Source organism: Lotus japonicus, chromosome 1 (genome assembly GCF_012489685.1).
Source record: "Lotus japonicus ecotype B-129 chromosome 1, LjGifu_v1.2".
NCBI lineage: Eukaryota > Viridiplantae > Streptophyta > Magnoliopsida > Fabales > Fabaceae > Lotus > Lotus japonicus.
Window position 1 is genome coordinate 118,607,569 of NC_080041.1, and position 19,092 is coordinate 118,626,660.

A 19,092-nucleotide genomic window follows, 5' to 3' on the forward strand; every position below is an offset into this window, starting at 1 on the left:
GAATTTCCCTCACTCAGAGTATGCAACAAACGAACTTCCCAGGTACGCCGGAAAATGTCACGAATAATACCAAGTTACCAACCACCACTGCATGCTCATGATATGGTGGAGGTGGCCTGGGCACCAAATCCACCGCGAGCTAGGAATCAGAGTAACACACCACTCGCCAGTATCCCCGCTCCCACGCCACTCTTAGTTATCTTAATTATTTTTAAGAAAATTTTATTCAATTAAATATTATATTATATATTTTTGTATTTTCTTTATTATGTATATATATATATTAATTTTAAATTTAAATTATTAAATAAGTCGGTCTACTAGGCTTAATAAGCTTTACTAAAAGCCTAAACTTGTCCTACTTAATTAAATGGGCTATTTGAAAAGCCTTAACCTGACCTTTTAATTAAAAAATGTCTGGCCATGCTTTAAACAGGTTAGATTGTAGGCCAATGTCGGTAGCTTGACCTACTTCCATCCTTAAGTGAATAACAACATAAATTTTGAGATAATTAGTTAGGCAATTAAGCATACTACTGAATAGCATGTAAAAAGTAGCATAAATTTTGACCTTGTATATATATCATTGAATTGATCGATCTCCACGAGGGAGAATCATTTTATTTTCTACTATCACACAAGAGACAACTTTTGCCACTACTCTTTCCTTAAGTACTCTCATCAACCCTTCATTTCTTTCAGTGCTTGCAAATTAACCTGAGATCCGTTAAAGCTGGTCAACCTCTTGTTCTTTCGCTTAGATCTTCACCCTCAACATGCTCAGAACACTAGCCAGGTTCGTCATGTTCATTATTCTTCAAATTCATTTCAAACATCAAACCTTGATTACTTAATATTTTCTTCTTATTAAGTTGATTTATTTGGAGCTGCTGCTTGCTGGGTTTCTCATGTTTGTGTGATCAACTTTTCTTTTCTCATAATCATTTATGTCAGCTTGAGCTGTACTAACCGATTAATGCTATTCGTCAGAATTGATTTTGACTTTAGAATAAATTATAGAATGATTTTAAAAAATGTACTAACATTCACTTTATCTTTTCTACAGGGAGTTCAAGCTCACCACCCTTGCTAATGGTTTGCTTAAAAAACGCAGCAGATTCTATGGAACGGTTGGTGGAAGAAGGTAAGTCTCATTAAGGCTCTTTACTTGTTGCTGAGATGCTGTTTCATTTAATGGGTGCAATTTTCCAAATTCTTCATAAATGAACTACATTAGTCTTTTCTTTCTTTTTTGAATTTAATTTTCTGGTGTCTGATAATTATACTTCTCTAAATTTAAATGAGACTAGGATCCATGAAGCCTAAATTTTAAATTCTTTAAAAAAAAAGAAAAAGAAAAACATGATATAATTTTTATGTTTTCTGTATATTACTCGTCTAAACTTATGAAATAGTTAGCTTAATTATGAGATGGTATCAGAGTCTTTATAATGACCACGTGATTTAGAGTTGGATGAGAGACTTAAGTTTTTGCGAAAATTGATTCAGGAGAGTTAGTGTATGTTTGGAAACTCATTAGGTTAATTTCCAGGGGAATTGAGTTTTGGAGAAACTAGCTAGTTGAGTAGGGAGAAGTGATTTTGGGCAATTATCAACAGATCCATACAACCTGTTACTGTTACCTGTTACTGTGACTCAACTAGCTAGTTGAGTAGGGAGCTGGCAATAATTTGTTTCTGATTTGAGTAATATACTATATATTGTTCCAAAGAAGTAAAAACTAGCTTGTTCTAAATTTAGTTTACAGATGATATCCTTTGCCAATTCTGTCTCTTTCTCATTCTCTATTTTACTATCACTGTTTCCATTCCAGCTGTTAATACAAAGTTCATTAGATAAATAAAAAAATAATACTGCAAATCTAAGACTACTATGTAATTCAATTTCACTGATCACTTGCGTTGACATATGGAAAAAATAGAGTGTAGTATATATTAGTTTAGTATGGAGTCAGTCGAAGTTAACAGAGACACAAATATAAATTTAAACAAAGACAATAAAGCACAGTTGGTTTTTAGGGTACATATTTGATTTCTCTTAAATAAAATCTCGAGCTCAAATTCTCTAGATGAAACAATTTCTGCGAAAAGAGTTAGTCCTGTGAAGGTTCCAAACTCGAACAAATTAAATTTTCTCTCGGGTAAAGAATACCTCTCTTACACCATAAACAAAGGCAACTGAATTCCGTGAAGCACATGGAACAAATCCCGGTACCTGCCTCCAATATGCATGTTCTGATGCTGTAGATCTAGCAAACAGAAACAGCGAAACTGATTTAATTGTCCAATTCTTTTTTAATTAAACGTGTACGAAACCAATTGCTTAAGTGGTTCTTGTAGATTTTCCAACTAATAATGACACCAAACACGTATAAAAAAAATGTGAAAGCCTTCAAGCCCTTTATACTATAACACCAAGTCGTTGCAGTTTGGTAACTATATTCCGGGATCATAATTTGAATACATGGGATGGTGAACTAGCGGAGAGAACTTCTTTAACTTTTGGTATTGGACACCATAGTTTTGGTTTCATCACATTTTGTTTTCTGGTCTTTCCAAACATGAATTTATTCTTAATCAATTTAAATTTGTAAGCAAAACACATCTGCGGTATTTTCTCATCCTCTAACTTTTCAAAGTCCTCTAAGGAGAATATGCAATTTTTTATCACCCTTGTAGGAAGGAAAAGTTTGGTCCACGACACCATCCTCCAACTTTGGGAAAAAGAAATGATGCTTTCTGATTTAGACATTGGGATAAAGCTGATAATAACATTATTTAGATATAGGCCATCATCATCATTTATGAGCATTCCATACACATTTCAAACCAAGCAATATCTTTTCTCATTCACCACATTTCTTTCTTCACCCATGATGATTGGCATTCATTAATTCCGGTTCAGGCTTGAAGGAAAAGTGGCAATCATAACCGGATCAGCAAGTGGACTAGGAAAAGCAACAGCCCATGAATTCATCCAGCATGGGGCCCAAGTCATCATCGCCGACAACGACACCAAACTCGGGCCGCAAGTTGCGAAAGAGTTGGGCCCATCAGCCCGCTACGTGGAATGCGACGTCACGATCGAGGCCCAAGTAGCAGAAGCTGTGGACATTGCCGTGGCCCACTACGGCAAACTGGACATCATGTACAACAACGCCGGCATAACAGGCCCAACAATCCCTCCAAGCATAACAGAGCTAAACCTTGATGAGTTTGACAAGGTGATGAAAATCAATGTCAGGGGAATGATTGCGGGTATAAAGCATGCGGCCCGAGTCATGATACCCGCGGGCGCCGGGTCCATTCTATGCACATCAAGCATAAGTGGGACAATGGGTGGGCTTGGGCCTCACCCATACACAATATCAAAGTTTACAATACCTGGGGTAGTGAAATCTGTTGCTAGTGAGCTTTGTAAAGCTGGGATAAGAGTAAATTGCATATCCCCAGCTCCAATTCCTACACCTATGTCTTTGACTCAGATTGGGAATTTTTTTCCTGGTATGACCCAAGAGCAGGTAGTGGGCCTTGTGAATGGGCTTAGTGAGCTCAAGGGGGCCAAGTGTGAGGACATTGATGTGGCCCGGGCAGCGTTGTTTTTGGCATCAGATGAAGCAAAGTTCATCTCAGGCCACAATTTAATTGTGGATGGAGGGTTCACCTGCTTTAAAAACCTCTCTTTCCCTTCTCCAAACTAAACTCCCCAGCCTTCTTTGATTTCATTTCTGTAATGTGTTATGATGGTTTATTTCTAAATTTGTTTGTAGAATTTTCTTTTTGTTGGAAATTTAAGAAGACCTACTTTATGTTTTGCACAAAAGTTATACCTGTTTTGAATATTAACATGTTTCATTCTAAAGGTATTAGAAGTAGTTTCTCATGTAATCACTTCTTCTCTCAATCATGAAAATTCTCCGAATTGTGTTTGGAAATTTGTTGGGTTATCACATTGAGACATAATCAATTTTAAGTAAAATGGTAGAAAAGAAGCTACTTTCAATCAGTTTCTCCTTCCTCATAAAAAGTTATGTCACTCAGAAGCTATTATAGAAGTTTATCCCAAAATTAATTTTACCTTTAGGAATTAGGATCAATTATAAAAGAAGATTTCTAAATACATACTTATAATGTGTTTGGATTGACGACGGGTACCTCAATCTAAAGCATCTGAAGCTACACTTTAATTATAATTTCTTCACAATTAAGAAGCCTCAAAGTGCGAAACTAAACACATACATAAACTACTCCTAGTAACTTCCCTCCCAACCACCTCATTCAAAATTGATTCTGCTTCAACATGAAAAAAAAACCCAAATGGGTTTCAAAATGTGAAGGACCACATAGCTAGCGGTGAAGTGATAAAACTTTTGTGGTATATGCTACATAAGGCATTGAGATGGGGATAAGAGTCCTCCACATCTGGTATGGCCTACAACACATATGTTTGATAATTCGTTATGGTTACTTTTGTTTCTCCCATTTATAATGATGGGACAAGGGCACTAGTACGGGTGCCACCATATGCAGCATAAAAGCTTAATCAAATTTTATTCATTTCACGAGGGTTGCAACTCAAGCATTAAAGAACTTACCCAACTACTTGCATGTAATCAGAGTCTCATATTCTTCAGAGGTGAGATTTAGTATATGCCCAAACCTGAAAACTTGGCAATGTTTCTATGAATCATTATTCTTTAATTAATAAGTTGTTTGTTCCCTGTTCTGTAATAATTCAGTTGTAGTACCAGAACCATATATCAATGTGCAAGAAGAAAACATCACAGACCAGAGCAAACTGGAGCATATAAATAATACTAGAAATCACAGATTGAGTGTAGAAAATGTGAGAATGAATCTTATTCAACTAGACGTGTGTTGTTTACAATAATATAGCTTTGAGCTTAGTGTTAGAACTGAAGTATAAATTAGAGTATCATATTGGTTAAAATATGAGTGAGATAAATGTTTTATAAGAGATGTGACTCGTATACTCAACGCCTTAAGCTTTAGGTAAATGTGTTGTTAGAAATAGTAATATCAAATCATTCATTTGACTCTTACCCAAGTTTAAACTTTTGGGATAATTGGTTGTTTGGTATGATGTTAGAATCTCTATGATCAAGCGATTTAAAGTTCAATCTTTGCCGCATCAAATCCTTACCCAACCGCTTAAACTTTGTTATAATAATTGCTTAACAAATGTGGTGTCTAAATCTCTTGATGGTCTTCTGTGTTGACCCATGTTCTTCCCAACACTAGATTGTCTAACATATCTTTGCTAACTAACTACTTTCTATCCAATACCCCCTCGTATGTAGGACTATGAGCATCATAAAGTCCTAACTTGGAGATACATTCTGTAAAAGATTGGACAGACAAAGATTTGGTAAAAACATCACCTGCTTGCTTCATGGTAGGGATAGGTAGCAAGTGGATCAACATGGAGCATGATGGTTGTTTCACCCATTCCTTAATCATCAGATTCAGACATTCCTTAATCATCAGATTCAGAATTTGAGCGATCCTCATTTATAATAATGAAACTAATTTTGTGGATAATAGTTTACCGTTTTACGCACATATTTAAGACAAGAGAATTAGTCACCATTGTTAGCGGTATAGATTCACTGATCTTGCTATGCAAATAAGAATTTTTCTAAAAAATTAGTTAGAGTGTTTTTTATGATATTCTTAATTTAGGGTTGTCTAAATCAATCAAAATAAAAATTGAACTATATAAATTATTCTGATTTAGGACACATGTTTCAAGTAATTCCAACTCAAAAAAATTTGTTATTTATTTTTAATTTCATAATTATCCCTCTACTAAATAAGTTATTTGCATAGTGGTACAATCAAAATGATGATCACAACATAACGGATGGTATGAATACAAAAAAAAAAAAAAAGAATCTGAACTTACCATCGAGCCACCGCAACTTCGAGTCTAATTTCTCTATGTATAGAGTAAGAGATCACAAGCTTGCTCATACCATAATTGAGATCTTTGGGTCACTAAAAGTGGCGGCAGAGTATGACAGCGTTTAGTAACACTAAGCAAGGCAATTAGGAGCAAAATACAAACTTCGATAGTACCCATAATATGGTTGATTCATTTGATTGTACTCATGGCTATCGTAATTCATGAGGGTTGGAACTTGAACAGACAAAATGCGTGGAAAATGAGAGAGATTAGGGTTATATGCTGTTTTTGGAGGAAAGGTTTTTTTTTTTTGCTGTTACTCCATAGATTGGACCACAATGCGCAAATAAATTAATTAATAGAAGGATTATTTTGAAGTTTAAAATAAAATGCATAATTATATGACTAGAATCACCTAACCAACCCAATTTTTAATTTACGGTGATTTAAACAACCCTTTACTATTTTAGTATTTTATGTTGGAAAATCCTAAGATGGTGACTTAAACAACCCTTTTTCAAAACATAAAGGCTGGTTTGGTTAGCATATTGTATGTTTTTTTTATTTTAAAGAAAACGGAAAATAAAGGGAACAGCATTTATTTTTGTTGATATTTAGAAAATGTTTTCTTCGAAAATATTTTCTAAATTATGATAAAAACATAAAATAAAAAAATATAATTCCATTTGCAGTTAAAATGAAAACAAGATGTCACCATCGTCACCGCCATCGCCATCACGACCGTCGACGCGTCGTCACCGCCTATCAATGAGATGAAAATGCGTGGGGCGGGGATTGGAGCGGTGAAGGTGGTGGCAACGACGACAATAATGATAGTTGTGGTGGTGATGGTGGAGGCAAAAGCGGCGGAGCAGGTGGTGGCGATGACAATGATGGCGGCAATGACGGTGGTGTTAGTGGCAATGACAACAGTTGTGAACAGAAAGTCAAAACAAAATATTTTCTAATTTTTTTTTTTGCATTAGAAAGATAAATTACAGTCCTTCGGAGTTTATCCTTGAACCATCATCCCCAACCAATATGTCTGACTCTTACTATTTAAGCTATCCTTTCAGAACATAAAAACGTTTTATAAAATCAAAACATATAAGTTCTCATCAACGGGAGCGAACTCTCTTAATATCTTTACACTATTTCACTAACAGACATTTTTTTATTTGTTTCAATTTTTGGAGATTTTATAAAATTTAGAGTAACACCCATATATCAAGTTAGGGGTGGGATTTTTGTAATTTAGTACAATTAACCGCATAAACTTAAGCTAATGGCTAACTAGAAAAATGTGTTAGTAACACTTCTCTTATCTTATCTATAATGTTATATCCAATGTTCTTGAAGTTTGATGAATCTGCTAGGTAGTTTGCGGACGCAAGGTGCGGGGGAAAGTGGTAGAGAGCAAGGTAAGCGTTGAACATGAGGGAATTCAAAAGTTGGAATGAAAGATTCAAATTTAATTAAAGAGTAGGTGCAACAAAATTAAGATGGAGAAAGGGTCACGAGAAGCCTGGGTTCTTTTTCGGAAAATTAATTCCAAAGACTTGGCTATGAATGTTGCATGGTTCAAATGGCACTTTTGATTCAGCTTCTAAGCTCAAGCCACCGTAGTCCTTACGTACAATGTTAGACCAACTTCAAGTTGTAAATACATATACGATATGTAGATACTAGATATATGATTACATCTTTATGTAGGAGACTCTAACTAGGATGTCATTTTTCATATGGAAACTGTAGATTTCTGTGTATATATATGGTTCAATCTTTTTGCCCCTTTCGATCTGCCTCGTATGTAAAGTAAAATTTAATAATATACTCTTACAATTATTATTGAAATAATGAAGACTTCACGTTATACTGACACCTTCGTTTATAAAAAAAAAAACCCAAAGAATAAAAACCACATATTGCAATTGAGAAAAAGAAAATCCTAAAGCTTGAGTACTAAAATTCAAGTCTCTTAGTAATTTGTTGTTAAATTATAGTGTTTCAAAAGAGGGTCATCTTGGAATGATATGACCACACATGTTTAGAATTTATGGTCCCGGCGCCTTGCCCTCCATGAAAGAAATTATAACTAGATTACATTTCCAACCTTTCGCTTTCAGTGGATGAATAATTGAAATAATATATATGCATGCATGTCAGAGATCATTCAAAATGTAAACTAATCAAAACAAATTATAAGGACATATTGTAACGAGCCTGTGATTTCATTAACGAGTGACTGCTGTGTGATGATGATGTCTTAATTAGATTTTTCAAAAATTTCAATCTCTCGTCAACAACTAGCTATAGGTTGCCTCCTGGAAAGGATATACGACTTTTCTAATAAGAACAACAATTTATGTTGTATTTTTTCTTTGATGGAATTAATGTTGATTAACATATGTTTCATGACTATGCCTGCACCACAACTAAATTTTCCTAAAAAAGTTTTTTTTTTTTTGTTAAAAATGTTTAGATTAAAACTCCCAAATGGGTTGTCAAACGACACTTACATCATGTGAGATACAATCTTAAGAAGTGATACACAATACACACATATAAGAAAATTAAGAACAAGTATGTTCACTACTATTACAACCAACCAATACATGAAGTAAGCAAAATCCTAAATATTATACCGAAATCCCAAAACCTCACAAGTCACAAGATAATCCCGTCAGTGAGAGCAAAGAAAGTTTTTTCTTTTTTAACTTTTTAAATATACCCACTACTCATTCATATACTAACTTTCTATAAATACACCCACTACTTATTCATATACTAACTTGAGCGTAGGATACCTTTTTGCAAGTGACCCCACCGGTCTAACTTTTGGAGCAACTAATACACTCAGTCTTGTCGTCATCTACACATGTAGGCTTGTGCGTGAAGTTCCATTCATCATCATCCCACCAAGAAGTTCAGGTCACATCATTAACATCATTCGTGGGGATACATAAACTTCAATTCCCACTACCACTCTCATTGCAAGGGCTAAGAATGCCATCGTCATGGTTAACCACAAGAACTCTCAACAACCAGGTGTCCATCAGTGCTAAAGAACTCCAAATGCGGTTATTGAGCATCACCTTCCGAGCCATTGTTTGGGTGATATGGTCTTCTACCTCCACCTTCGCCATTTTCCTCGCGTAATTTGAATGAGGTCGTGGACCTATACTTTGAACCACTAGATAAGCCAAAATGAACAACTCATGCAGCGCCTCGACGAGTACGAACGCTTGTTTGGACCCTAAGGAATATTCCACAAGATCAATGTCAAGAGTAACCATGGCTCCACGACATGGAACAATGACTTAGGGAGCTAGAATGCTCCCACTCACATGGTCGTCACTCGCAGCCACATACCAGCCACCACGACTCAGTTCGCCATCCACGTAAAGGCGAGAACCAAATTGTCTGTGAACATGACCCCGGAGATTTATCGTTTTTCACCCAGTTTAGCATAAAGGTTACCACATTGCACATTGCCAGGGATTTTCATGCCATTATCTGTGAAATAATACGCTGCATAATTTGACTCTAGGGAGCATGATGAGGTTTAAGAAAATAAGATGAGCTATCCTGACACTAATGACATATTTCTTTGTCGACTCTTTTTGTGTGCGCTCAGAAAGTTAGCTCTGACGTGGTTCAAGTTGCTACAACCAGACTCCATAAGAAGTTCTAGCAACCTATCCAACCTATTCATCAATCAATTTGTGGCAAACAATATCCTACCAAAGGATTCCCACTATTTAGCCAATACCAATAAGAGGGAGAAGATAAGTTATTGAAGTCATTCCTGGATAGTTTCTATCACGAGGCTACCTTGATTTTGGATCTTCATTTGCACATCGCCACTCGGGGACTACAAATCTCCTCTCAACTTGTTGTTTCTCTAATGAAGAGAAAATCATCTTGTTATTCAGAATTCACTTAAAGGACGAGCCCTTAAATTTTCCCAATAGCTTAGCCGAGAGAAAAACCCGCCCAACACAAGACTTCATGAGGACGGTCTAATGCCGACACTAAGATAATATTAGACAAAATCATTGAGTCTTGCACCCCACTAAATGCACCACCTTCTTGCATATACTAGGAGGTCTTTACCACAATTTTTTCTAGTGTACCAAGGCCACCACTACTAAAGACAAATGGGTCGATCAACAAGAGTCAGCATTGTGCAATCCATAACATTTATAGGCACATGATCGATGAATGCCTTCAATTAAAGGACACCATCGAACAAGTTATAAGTGAAGGAGATCTTAGAAAGTACTTTGAAGGGGAAAGGATCAAGGAGGAAAAAGATTGGATAAAAGGTAGCAAGAGGCACATGGTCATGACAAGGAAAATACGAAGACACGGGACGACCAAAATAATTATCAATTAATTGTGGACAAAGTAGTGAACTCACTCCATGTAATGGTGGACTAGTTGAAAGACGCTCTAGGAGATGTCTGAGACATTCTGCAAATACCCATCATAGGGAAAAATAGTGGCAAATAAGCCTGCTCACAGAAAGTAAACTAGAGTCAAATACCTATGAAACCATTCTTGACACCTTCTTTATTGCAGGAATATATGCCGGAGAAGGCACTTCGGCTAAGTCAAAGAAATTTTTTTTGTGCGCATAAGCATTTATGCCAAGGATGGGTCGGCCCCAAGAACTCTGCGGTGTAAAAACCCACCTATTACCTTCCCCAACGAAGACTACTACGAGACTAAACCTAACCACGTGATAGAGGCGTTCATCGCCAATGTCAGGGTCAAGAGGATTATATTCAACCAAGGAAGCTTAGTTGATATCACACTCTAGGACCCTTTTCAGGAAATGGGCATCACCAAGGCCGACCTTATGCCTTTTTGTAACCAGTATGATGGGTTTCACATGCGACCGCGTTATGCTGCATGGATACTTCCAGTTCCAGGTGTGTCTCACTGCTGAAGATGAAAAAGGAGGACACTCTATTAACCCCAAATTTGTGGTGGTCGATTTCCCTTGCACCTACAATCGATCATCCATCGCTCAACGACCTCCAAGCTATCATATTTTCCTCTCATATGGCCATAAAGTTCTCTCTTATGACCAAAACATTTTCTCAGTCCACAGAGACCAAGAAGCATCTTTGCAGTGCTACTTGCTTAGCCTCAATCAACACAAGCGAATCAGGGAGCCCGCCGACAAGATATAGAAGACTGATAACGACTCTTCGGCTCAAGGATGTTTCCTGACCGAACTCGGTTCTAGAGGAGTACGACCAAGAAGTGGGTAGAAAAGCTAATGCCTAAAGGCAAGCCAACCCAACTACAGCAGGGGAAATGTTCACACAGATTGCGCAATTGAAAGCTCTTAATCTTGAGAAAGGACTAATCCAATTCCTATGCATTTTTGGTCCTTATTGTATTACAAATGCATAATTTTGATTCATATAGTTTTAATTACTCTAATTAAATCTCTATAGTTTCAAAAGTGAATAAATATATCCGTATGATAGCTCAAGTGGTAGGAGCTGAGAGACATATGAATTGAGTAGGGAGAAGTCCAAAGATCAATTCCTGGCGGATGCAATTTATCTTTCCGATGTATAAACAAAATAAATAAATATAGTCTTTTTTTTTTAACATGAGGAAGATAAATAATAAATATAGCCTAAATATTAACTTGTCTAAATATATTAGTATTTTTGTTAATTAATGGATGACAGATTAACACCTGGATTGTATTTATTTGATTCTAAAAGTAAAATAACTTACTTTCAGCAATTGAAACCGTAGAGATTAAAATCACATATTTCATCAATTATAAGAGAAAAAACGTGATTAAGCCTGTACATATAAAAAACTGAAGAAGAGTTAGAGGACAGCAAAGCAGAAGAAGAAACACACTTGGATAAACCACACCCAAACCAGCCGTTCCCTCTCCATTCATTTCCTTTTCTTTTCTTTTCTTTCCCCACACAACAAACAAACACAACACAACACAACACACTCTCACTTCATCACTACATAACGTTCGAACCTCCGAAATCATTCACCCTTTTTCTCTGCTACACCTTTCTTCTCTCAAATCATGTTCCTCTGACCACAAAACCAGACAAAAATCCCTTCACCCTTCTCTCTCCCATGGAGGGTTTCACGCTTCCCCTACCACCAAGACCTCACACCACCACCCTTCAATGGATGGAACAACAACAGCAACAGCAACAACAACAACAACAACAACTGGTAGAAGCTAAGCATCACAACGAAGACGACATTGCCATTGCCATTGCCATGGCTGGTGGTACCCCTCTTCATTTCTTCAAACCCATGCCAGAATCTGAACCTGACTACTACAACATCAGCTCAGCAATTGCAAACACTAATGGTGTTAACATAAACAACCCCTTTGCTTCAATTTCCAACCCAGCTACCACTGATAGCTTCGTCATGCACCAGACCCTGAACATGGACTCTTTCAATCTTGACCCGTCAAATTCACAAGGTTTTTTCAATAGCAACAGTTTTGAAACTGGATTTGACAGTGGATTCTTCATGGGTGGGAGCAGCAACGCTTCAAACTCCCCTGCTCTGATGGGATTCTCTCAGGGTAATCAGATGGGTACCCTCGATCTGAGTTCGTGCTCTGAGTTTCCTCCTCCGGGTCTTGAACTTGAAGGGTTTGGTGCTCCGAGGGCTCTTGAGGCGGCGCAGCAGCCGACGCTGTTTCAGAAGCGGAGAGGGTCGGTGGAGATTTCGAGGTTGGAGACGGTGAGGAAGAAGGGGAGGAAGTGGGAAGATGGGGATGTTGAGGCTGATTTTGATGATTCTGGATTGAATTATGAGTCTGATGAGAATGGGAATGATTTGAACTCAAATGCCACCACTGTCTCTGGTGGAGACCACAAGGGGAAGAAGAAGGGTCTCCCTGCTAAAAATCTCATGGCGGAGAGGCGCCGTAGGAAGAAACTCAATGATAGGTTGTACATGCTCAGGTCTGTTGTGCCAAAAATTAGCAAGGTATGGAAAATTTTAGCTCAGTTTTTCTGTTGGTTTTTTTTTTAGTGATTTTTGATTTTATAGAATTTGTACCTTTGATTCGTTTTTCCCTGAAAAAAATGTTTCAAGCATGTTAGCTTCTATAATGAGAAATGTTGTTTGACACTTATATTTGGGGAATCTGGTGTGTGGTGTCCTGTATTCATGATCATGGTTTTAAATTATGGTTGTGTTTGTGGTCATGGTTGCTGCACAATCCTTGAAATTGAAGAATATTTCAGCTGATGTAGTTGCAAATCTAGTCGCGACGTGCGGTTGTGAACACCTCTGAAATCTTAAAGTCACAGTAACAATTGCAATTGCTATTCACAATTCAGGACATGAATCATGACTATTTCAATGAATCTTTGTTTTTACTGTGTTAGTCTGGTTGTTGCCGTTGGTTAGTTTATTAATTTTTGTAATGAAGTCCCTTTATGTTTTTGGAACTTGAAAAGTTGTAAGTGCTAATGTTGTGTGTACTTCATATGTTCATAGATGGATCGGGCTTCAATACTTGGGGATGCAATTGATTACTTGAAGGAGCTACTGCAGCGGATTAATGATCTTCATAACGAACTGGAGTCAACTCCACCTGGCTCAGCGCTGCCGCCTTCTTCAAGCTTTCACCCTCTGACACCCACTCCTCAAACTCTTCCCTGCCGAGTCAAGGAGGAACTATATCCTGGTGCCTTGCCAAGCCCTAAAAACCAGCCTGTGAAGGTAATGTTTGTTCACCTCAATGCAAAGTTGTTGCTAGACAGTTGTAGCTTGTTGCTCGCAGACTGTAAAATTGTGAATTTCTGTCACAATTGATACTGCCTTCATGTGGAGCTTTCACCCTGGTGAACAAGTGTACATGGATGCAAATTTGGTAGTGATCTTGTGAGCTGAAGTTGAATGAATATTTTCATTTTCTGCATTACTAGCGTCATATAGTGATCTACCTGCCAAAATTGTTGAGTTGCAGAGTCCACACTATTTACTCATATTCTAGGGTCTGCTACATGTTACTTCCTAGAAACATAGGAAAAATCTTACTGAACATATCCTAGCACTATACATGATGATTACTTTTGGGGGTCTGGGAAATACCATGATTGTTATGTTTACATAATTTATTTCTGTTCTACTTAGGAAGTTGTTTTAACTTGACTTCAGTGCTTTTGAATTTATCAGGTGGAAGTTAGGGTAAGGGAAGGGAGAGCTGTCAACATTCATATGTTTTGTACCCGCAGACCAGGTCTTTTGCTTTCTACTATGAAGGCGTTGGACAACCTCGGATTGGATGTTCAGCAGGCTGTTATTAGCTGCTTTAATGGCTTTGCTTTAGATGTGTTCAGAGCTGAGGTATTATTCCTTTCTCCGGTCTCAAGCTTCACTTGAACATATCTATTATCAATTTTCCTTATTTTCTTATGATGCTTGCTATTGCAATCCATGTAACTGGCCCTAGAGGTTCTAATATCATTTGTACATAAATTGTTCTTCCAATATTGATGTCTGATGCTTAATCTGGTCAATAGAGGTTCTAATATCATTTCATGAACCAACTACTCCAAAAGCCATTAGGTGAAGACTGAAGACACATGAATGATTTTTAATTATTATATTTTTAACCGGGTTAAATCTTTGTAAAGAAATTATCTGAAGAGATTTTTTGAGAAAAGTTTTGGATGAACTTGAATGAAAAGCTGAGTTTGGACCACTCTAATGTTTAGTTAAGTAAGACACAGACATGATACCTTTGTTAGGAACTCTATATCCCACTTTGTCAAAAACAGAATGTGGGCATAAGAGGAGAGGGACCCAATTTTAGCACTGAACTTACTTAGAAGTCCAAAGAGCTCAATAGCTGTTAACAAGTCTTGCGCAAGTTGCTTGTTCTGAAGTGTTTGAAGTTTACTTTTTGGGCTTACTCATTATTGGCTGCATAGTGCACACGATCTGAAGTTTTGGTTTTCATTTATAGTCTTTCTTGTTTCTTTCCAGCAATGCACAGAAGGCCAGGATGTCCTCCCTGAGCAAATCAAAGCAGTGCTTCTTGATTCAGCTGGCTACCCGGGTATGGTGTGATTGAAGTGCTTGATAAATGCTCTACCCTTATAGCGGCACTAACTGTAGTTGCTGTAGCTTGCTGTTTGTAAATGCATTGCTTCTTGTTGCCCTTTGTAATGGCCTACCCGTCCAGGCCAAGATCAAATAGGTTAGCTAAATCTGTAGGTTGAGGAGTTAGCTCTGATATTTTTCTCAATCTTGATTATGAAAAAGCAAACTTATGCTGTTAACTTTGTTTTTAAGTTTTGGAATAAATTGTTTTTTTTCTTTCTTCGTTTTGTTTTGGTTTTTCATTGCCAGATCCTCATAAGTTCCTGCCTATTTAGGGCGTGTTTGGATACAGCTTAATTAAGCACTTATTGCTATAAGCGATTATCTATAAGCTAATTTGTGGAGTTTATTAAATAAGCGTTTCTGCATTAACTGGGCAGTTTATGAGAATAAACAGAAAACTTAAACGTAGATTATAAGCTATATTTATCAACTTACACAAATACTTGCATAGTTTTATGTTATAAGATAAACTCAAATTAGATCTTTCAAACATGGCTTTACTTTTGGATATGATGTTACTCTGTAGAGCATTGAAGGTTTGATATTTCACAAGAAAGGCTTCCAAAGGCCAAAGCAGTGAATACAAATAAGGGCAAAACTAAAGAGATCATACTACACCTTTTTTAACCATCTCTCAGGGTGTAACTTACAAAAATATCCTCATGATTTTTAAAATACCACAATCTTAAAAGAGAAAAAGGATGATGCACTAACACCGTCAATCAATCAAAGTTTAAAGATGTGTCACGTCAATTAATGAAATTAAATAAAAAAATAGATTTTCTCACATACTTAAAATCTGATTGGTTGACTGTGTCAAGAAACTTTATATTATACCGTCAGTGCATATAAATTAAACTCAATCTTAAATGCGGTATGTAAATTTTTTTTCCGTATTCTAAAATGCGGTACCTAAAATGTTGATTTGCGTTCTGGATTCGGATTGGGTTGAGCGTGCCTCCAATTTAGATTGGGTTGAACACAAAATGGATGTCAATCTACGTAGAGAAGGAGAATAACATTTGTCAACCATTCTCTACATAGATTGACATCCATTCTGTGTCCAACCCTATGACCATTTGACTTTCAGCAACATGCGTTGAAACTTGTTGATCCATTTTCTCTACTACGCTTGCTTTGTTTATCATTGTTGTTTTAGTACGTGTTTGATCCGTCAAAGAGCACAAAGCACACAGAAGTTGATGAATCGAGATTCACCGTGGTGTTGGTATCACTTGAAGGAGCGATAACCATATGTCCTTTTGAAACCTATATCAATGAAAAAAGGACGCAACAAAAAAGATTACATCCATAGTAAAATTATGTATATTTTTATATAAATAAAATACTACATCTAAAATTTTATAAGAGTACCCTATTTTACTCCACACATGTACACAATTTTTCACATGTAATTAGTAAATCTATTATATATCCTGCTTTTGCATTGACTCCATGTTTCAATATCTTAAAATTCTAAGTGAGTGTTCCAGTAGGATAACTAAAGTGGTATGAGCTGAGGGACATATGAGTTGGGTAGGGGGAGGTCCAGGGATCGATTCCTGGTGGGTGCAATTTATCTTTCCGATGTACCAAGAAAAAATTGTGAGTGAGTGTGATTCCCATTACTCCTCAAATTAAAATACGTTTCCCTTAGAGGTTTGTTTCAAGTTATAGAATCACATTCCCAGTAATAATGTTGTCCATAAATCTCATTACCAAAACCATCACTCCCAAGTAAAATTAACAAAATCTCTCTAACGATTAGCTCTACAAGTTTAATTTATTTTCTCATTTGTAACTGAAATCTTGATAACTATTCTTGCACTCGTAAATCTTCATACATGTGACAACATGATGAACTCCAAATTTAATTTGTCATCATTAAAATTAAACTTATTTGTTTGTGAAACTTTAGGTGGTTGTTTCAAAACCGATAAATTGCATGAGACTTTTTCTTACACATTTCCCTAAACTCGTAAAATAATGAAAACAATGGAAGACAATAAGATCGATCAATTGAAAGTTGAAAGGATAAAACTCATGCATACCTCTCCAATTATGTTGTGATGAACGTGGAAACACTCGTATTGTTCCTGGTTGCTAGATAAATGCAGAGCTGATCAATATGTTTATACGTCAGGAATCAATTGGAGCTAAAAAAATTGTGACCAAAGAGTTTATATAAGTCTTTTTTTGCGGCGATTTTTTGGATGAAAGTTTCCTTGCCATTCAATTTTTTACTGAAAATAGAAAATGCAAGTATAGCTAGTTGACCAAGTTGAGGCACCTTTTCTCGTTATTCAATTTTATTTTATTCTCTTTTAGTTTTTCTTATAAAAGGGTATCATTCAATGTACAAATGACAACCTCATGTAAATTGTACCTTTCAGCATATTGCCACAAGATTACTATAAATAATTTATTTAATTAAATACTAATAAATTTTATAAATATCCTACTACATATATATTGTGAATTATCATATTATAAAAAGTACGAGTAAATTACATGTTTGAGGATAAAAATTTAATCTTCTTTCTTTCCACTCTCTATTCAACCAAATGAAAGGATAAAGATTTGACCTCATTCTTTCTCTTTTATTTCTACAATACCAAACAACCTACAAAATCTATTATATGTATCATCTCTTTCTGGATACTACTCTTCTCTTTTTATCCTCTTCTCTCTTTCTCACCTCAACCCAACAAACCATCAGGGTCGTGGAATTGAGAAATGCAATATGGAAAGTGCAACTTTAATAGTTATTAGTAGTAGTTTTTTGTATTAGCAAATTTACACTTTCCAAAAAACTAATAAATAAATATTCGTTACTTTCATATTCCCAAAATATAATTGCAAAGTTAATTTGTATTTACTCATTGTTAGTTAATTTTCTTGATGAATTATATATTTATAGTATTGTGCAAGTTATCCCTTCAATCATTGTTTCTTCTCTAAAAACAATGAAAAATTTCATTAGGTTTAAATATGCTAGAGATCCCTGGAATTGCACCCCGTACGAAAATAAGTCCCTGAAAAAAAATTCTGATTCCTGGTCCTTAGAAATGTTTTTTTAATCAGAATAGGTCCCTATGCGTGTTTAAAGCTTAGGTGACTCTATTTTTGCTCAGTTGTTATTTTCACGTGGCCTTTATAATTTTCTTTTATTCCACATGGATAAATCAATTAATTTAATAAATAAAAATAATTAACCCTAATAAAATCAATTATAATTCTTTTGCTGTAAAAAAAATTAATCAATTATAATTAACAAATTAATCTTAATCAAAAAACAACATTACAAAAAAATACTTAATCTGATAACTAACAAAAATAACAAAATATCATAATCTTTAACTAAAACACATTTCTCAACTTCTTCATCTCTGATTAACGCCTTCTGTAAACAAAACAAAAATATTAACGCCTTCTTCATTGTCTTCTTCTTATCCTCATCCACCTTGTTCCTACTCTTCTTCTTAACTCAAACCCAGAAATCCTAACCCAATAACCCAAAAACCAGAAGATGAGTTGGTGGTGCTGGTGGATTTGGGGTTTTTTGGTTTCAGATGAGGGTGGGGGTGAGGGTTGATGTCACTGGAGAAGGTGACCCTAGAGAAGAAGAGATCACATAAATTAACCATGGTGGGAGCAGTAGAGAAGGATCAACCGCTGGAGAGAGCAGGTCCTCTCTCGCACAACCGCTCCCTCGCCCTAATATTCGAAGCAGATCCGCCATGTTTCTGGTCAAGAGAAGAAGAAGAAGAGATCAAGGCCTGAGGGGAAGTGGATGCGCTAAACAAAACAGAGCAGATCAGATGCGCCTTCTTGTGCCTCACTCTGCCTCTCCCTTTCTTCATTTTCTTGTTCTGTGGTGGTTGAAGGTTTGGGTTTGGGAACGGTTGTGGTAGTTTAAGGTTATGGGTTGGGGTTGGGGCGGTTCATTTCTGGGCTTGAAAATGCAGTTTGATATTACATTTCCTGAATTACCATGTTCTATTTTCG

At 36.3% G+C, this 19,092-nt stretch overlaps 2 protein-coding genes and 1 long non-coding RNA gene across 3 annotated transcripts; 2 read left to right on the forward strand and 1 right to left on the reverse strand.

The window, feature by feature from the left end:
• Nucleotides 1-590: 590 nt before the first annotated feature.
• Nucleotides 591-3,843, forward strand: LOC130729775 (momilactone A synthase-like). Its single transcript, XM_057581613.1, has 3 exons — nucleotides 591-796; nucleotides 1,067-1,144; nucleotides 2,926-3,843. Exons 1-3 carry the CDS (start codon nucleotides 777-779, stop codon nucleotides 3,719-3,721), a joined length of 894 nt encoding a protein of 297 aa, XP_057437596.1. The 5' UTR covers nucleotides 591-776; the 3' UTR covers nucleotides 3,722-3,843.
• On the reverse strand, nucleotides 1,923-6,250 carry LOC130729778 (uncharacterized). The gene is made up of 3 exons (XR_009016120.1): nucleotides 5,947-6,250; nucleotides 4,616-4,680; nucleotides 1,923-2,269 (listed from the first exon to the last, which is right to left on the reverse strand). It is a non-coding gene; the product is annotated as an uncharacterized LOC130729778 (long non-coding RNA).
• Nucleotides 6,251-11,815: 5,565 nt separating this feature from the next.
• On the forward strand, nucleotides 11,816-15,301 carry LOC130729773 (transcription factor ICE1-like). Its single transcript, XM_057581611.1, has 4 exons — nucleotides 11,816-12,954; nucleotides 13,471-13,695; nucleotides 14,152-14,322; nucleotides 14,965-15,301. Exons 1-4 carry the CDS (start codon nucleotides 12,079-12,081, stop codon nucleotides 15,046-15,048), a joined length of 1,356 nt encoding a protein of 451 aa, XP_057437594.1. The 5' UTR covers nucleotides 11,816-12,078; the 3' UTR covers nucleotides 15,049-15,301.
• Nucleotides 15,302-19,092: the final 3,791 nt, after the last annotated feature.